This window comes from Lactuca serriola, chromosome 7, assembly GCF_051521515.1.
Source record: "Lactuca serriola cultivar US96UC23 chromosome 7, Lser_US96UC23_V15, whole genome shotgun sequence".
NCBI lineage: Eukaryota > Viridiplantae > Streptophyta > Magnoliopsida > Asterales > Asteraceae > Lactuca > Lactuca serriola.
This window is the reverse complement of record NC_136414.1, coordinates 196,847,326-196,851,709: the sequence shown is the minus strand read 5'-3', so window position 1 is coordinate 196,851,709 and position 4,384 is coordinate 196,847,326. Positions and strand designations below refer to the sequence as shown.

Sequence of the window (4,384 nt, the reverse complement as noted above, 5' to 3'; positions counted from 1 at the left end):
CTTCACCTTATAGAAAAATTGGGAAGTCTGGTTGTTGGTGTCACCTTTATTCCTCCTTCTGATAAATACCTGGTAATTGATCAATTGGTTTCTTGATATTGAACAAAGGGAAAAGGCGTAGTTTGAAGCCTGCATGAATTCAGTGATACAGTACTTGATTTCCAAGGTTAGTGGTAACTTGGTCATGTGAAAATGGTTGTAATATTCAAGGACAATATGGTCAATTTATATTTTTGTTTTATATATAATAATTATAAAACACAATATTTGATTATAAATTATTAAAAAATAAGATTTTGGATAAATATGATATTTTAAAGGTTAACAAGGGCAAATATGATATTTAGGTTTTAAGCTGGGCAAATTTTGTTGTTTAACAGGGATATACAAGAAATTTTTCCTATATGTTAATAATGTAAGACATGGCTTTTGTTTTGAGTTTAGTGATGCAAAACCAAATAGATCCTTTCACCAACACATAAGTTCTTCAAGATAGTCAACAAGTACATAACGGTTCTAGTCAAAGTCAAACACAGCTTAATCCATTAAATTTCTGACACCTGGAAATCTTTTAACTTGAAGAAAACTTAAAATCCCAATACAAACACAAATAACTATTCCACCTCTTGAAGATAGTCTTCGATTTGAGCTGCAGTTAAGACTCTACAAAAAATAAAATTACAAAATTATTACAAGCTAACTTAACAAGATGTTAATAGTCAGATTCATTATTATAATGCAAAATTATAAAATTACCTGAATGTTTTGTCTGCCTCAATCACACCAATCTCAATATTTTTTCCAGAAATTTGTCCTTCAAATCTGAAATACATATTAAAGGACAAAACTTAGGTGTTGTTTGTTTTTTAACTTAAGGGATACGGAGCTTAATGCATACAGATATATAAGGTTGTTTTTTTACACAATACAAACAGAATAACTTAATGGATTAAGTGAAAGATTTGGCCACTTTATGTATTAAGACCCTTCCTATTACAAGATTGGCCTACTTTTGTTTTTCAATGCAAGCTCACAAAAGGGTAAAATAGTCATTTACTCCAATTCAAACAAAAAAAAAAAGAAACAGACTTTGTATATACAGTTTTTAACTTAATACAGTATGAACAACTTATAAAAGAATGTATCAAAAAAAACACTTTAAACTCCTATAATTTTACAAATTCGCCCTCGTTTTTTCCTTCAACTTTCTATATTAATTTCTCAAATGTTTTCTAATCATTAAGTAAAATTCAAGATGCTTTGCTTACCCCTCCTTCAATGTTAAAATAGCTGTGTGTATGGCATCCTCAAGCTCCATATCATCAGTGTACCTACAATTCAAAAATATTTACAGTTATTAATAATAACAATTTTGTTGCTTCATATTTTCTTCACATTTCCAAATGTCTATGAAAAATTAAGGATTCTCACAATCATAATAAGTTAGTAACACACCTCTTTTCAAGAAATGTTTTTGCATTAGACACATTCTTTCCCATGGCAGAAGCTTTCCATGAGAAATATGAACCTGAGGGGTCCACCTGCATCAAATACATTTCCACACAAAATACACCATTTAAAAAAATGTTAATATATAAAAGAATAATGTAACCAATTTACATACCTGATATAGTTGAGGACCTTTGTCATCATAACCAGCAACAAGGAGTGAAACACCAAAAGGCCTTACACCACTACACAAAGAACCATATGTTAAAAGCTGAATGTAAGAGTTCCACTTAAAATATGGAATATTTAGTAAGTAATTATTATAAAAAATAAAAACAAAAACTTATTTTTCACCATCAAAAAGGGTAAGAAAAACAAACTTACCCAGATTGAGTAAACTCTTGCATAACAGCAGCAGTTTCCCTTACAAGTTGTGTAACAGGGATTGGCTCCTGCAAATATCATATCAAACAAAAATTCAAATTTAAAAGGCTTAGAAATTGCTGAAGATTATCTAAAAAATAAAACTAAGGAGCTGTTCCTTTTTTTCCCATTAAGTCCAGTATGAATGTATAGTTGTCCAAATTAAGTGCTTAACCCATTAAGTAAAAAAGAAACAGCCCTAAAAGTGTGAATGGGACAATAAGCGTACTTTGTATAGTCGATGGTATTGTTCTGCTTGCTTCCTGCTCTTCCTGACTAGAACTCTAGAATCAGGCCCCATGCCACTGGAAATGAAAATAAAATGCAATTTAAAACATGTATAATAATCATAGCTGCTATTCTGCATAAAAATGTTTGGTTTGAATTTTTGAAACCTTACCTATATACAACTCCAATGTTAGGAGTCAAAATCTGAATCTTTTGCACCTGAAATCAACAAAACAATATATCAGATACAGTACAAATATTTAAGAAGTAAAAGTGAAAATTGAAGTGGATTTGATATTTTGCTTTGTATTAGAATGCTAGAGTTTAACAACTAATGCTTTGGATATATAATTTGTAATTACCGATGTCTCATCGACTAAGATTGATGGGAGCTTCTTTTCAGTTGCAATTACAACTCCATTTGAAGCTGCAATAAGCATTTGAACAGGTAAGATTTGATAAATAAATCAAAATATGCAACAATAATTACTGTGACAGCGATAACTATGATGTTCTATAAGTTGTTAATAGCTATTAAAACTAATAAGGACCAAAAAAAAATCATGAAACTGGAGTTACCTTTTATCCCCAATGAAGTTTGCCCAGAGCCAACAGCTGTGAGGGCATGTTCAATCTGAACAAGCTTTCCAGAAGGGCTGCAACAACAGATAAAACCAGATAAATTTTCCTAGATACATATGTGTCCATACATACCATCTAATGTATAAAAATACAGGTTTGGAAACTCAGATTTCATGGTTTTAAATTGGAATACAAGAAACGTCATTTTAATTTTTAAGCATATACAAATCCGAGGTTAGTGTATATCTGAGATTAGTGGACTAGAGAATAAACTCGATTATACCTGAAAGTAGTAAGAGAGAACGAGTACTGACTGTCACCCATGTCGTATAGAATATCAGTGAAAGACCCTGCATAGTGCAAATCGTAAATGACTATCGATCAAAAACTCTCTGGCTGATGATAAACCCTAAATTCAAAATCATGTATCTCGTAAAGGGTAAAGGTTAACGATAAATTCACAGACAACAGTGATCATTTACACGAAATGTTAGGGTATACTGCACTCAAAAGGAAGATGATGGCTAGCAAGTGTAACAGAAAACTTTGGATCTGAAATTCATGAAAGATGCTTGATCGTGCTTGTACATGAATCAATGAATGGGCATATAAACATTACGTACCTGTGGAGCAAATTAGGATTCGGGATGTGAAAAATATGCCTAAGAATTTTCGATGTGGTGATCTTGAGTGACGATTTTTGGACCGATGGAGATTATGAAGGTGAAGAAGGGTTCCTTGTTGGCTTGGAGGGAAAGAAAGACCTAAAAGAAGTAGACAATGAGAACTCCGTTTTATTTTCAATTATTTAAGGGCCAAAAAATTAAATTTTAGCAATAGTTTTATGCAATGTTTTAAAACCCGGTTTTTTAGTTGAATCAGTATATTGATCAGTTTTCGGTACAGTCGGTTTAACCGGTTCGACCGCCGGGTGAACCGGTTTCTATATTTTTCATGTTTTTTTCTGTTTTCCTACACATACATACATATAGAAATTAGGAATTTGATGTTTACAAGTTCAAACATTAAAAATACATATAAAAATAAGTTGTAGATGAATCCAAAAACATTAAAATAACACATAACCATAAGTTTTAGTATTTTACATCAATATATATACGTTAAAAAGAAAATAAAGTATAATACCGAAACGAAATATAGTTTTTGATGAATACAAAAACCTCAAAAGAATTTATAACTTTTACCATATGTTTTTTTTAGAGAAAACTAAATAGATTTGAAAAAAATCACCAATGTTTATTATGTAAATGGTTCTTTTTTATGTGTTTTTATTCGGTTTAACCGGTTCAACCGGTTTATTTTGACCGGTTCAACCGTTTTTTTCTAAAAACCGGCCGGTTTAACCTGGTTCAGAAATCAATATAAAACCGGTGATAGTTGAACCGCTCTCTCTCCCGGTTCCCAGTCCAACCGGTTCGACCGGCCGGTTCAAACCGGTTTTTAAAACATTGGTTTTATGAATCAATCATATCAAAAATAATTTAGCAGATGATAAACTAAAATCACTAGTAAATTATTAAATAAAAATTCTTACATTAAAAATATGGATGAATATTATCAATAAAATTAAATTATAATTATTTTAATAAAATAAATAAATGCTTATCTCAAACTATATAATATTAATTATTATTACTAACGTAAACCACAACCTTATGATCTTCTAAACTTTCGAACCTAC

The 4,384-nt window shown here is 30.8% G+C and overlaps 1 protein-coding gene across 1 annotated transcript; it reads right to left on the bottom strand.

Annotated features, from left to right (window-relative positions):
- Positions 1–447: 447 nt before the first annotated feature.
- Positions 448–3,466, bottom strand: LOC145062090 (proteasome subunit alpha type-2-A). Its single transcript, XM_079009709.1, has 12 exons — positions 3,306–3,466; positions 2,966–3,032; positions 2,680–2,756; positions 2,463–2,527; positions 2,273–2,319; positions 2,102–2,177; positions 1,834–1,901; positions 1,625–1,694; positions 1,456–1,541; positions 1,269–1,331; positions 757–822; positions 448–663 (listed from the first exon to the last, which is right to left on the bottom strand). The coding sequence occupies exons 2-12, from the start codon at positions 3,004–3,006 to the stop codon at positions 615–617; spliced, it is 708 nt and encodes a 235-aa protein (XP_078865835.1). The 5' UTR covers positions 3,007–3,032; positions 3,306–3,466; the 3' UTR covers positions 448–614.
- Between the last annotated feature and the right edge of the window lie 918 nt (positions 3,467–4,384).

What these genes read in the sequence shown, in the direction of transcription:
- LOC145062090 (XM_079009709.1), bottom strand. Translation starts at nt 3,006, where the DNA reads ATGGGTGACAGTCAGTACTCGTTCTCTCTTACTACTTTCAG. An exon ending in AATACCATCGACTATACAAA is followed by an intron (nt 1,902 to 2,101) that starts GTACGCTTATTG and finishes TGATATTTGCAG; the next exon opens with GAGCCAATCCCTGTTACACA. An exon ending in ATTTTAACATTGAAGGAGGG is followed by an intron (nt 823 to 1,268) that starts GTAAGCAAAGCA and finishes TATGTATTTCAG; the next exon opens with ATTTGAAGGACAAATTTCTG.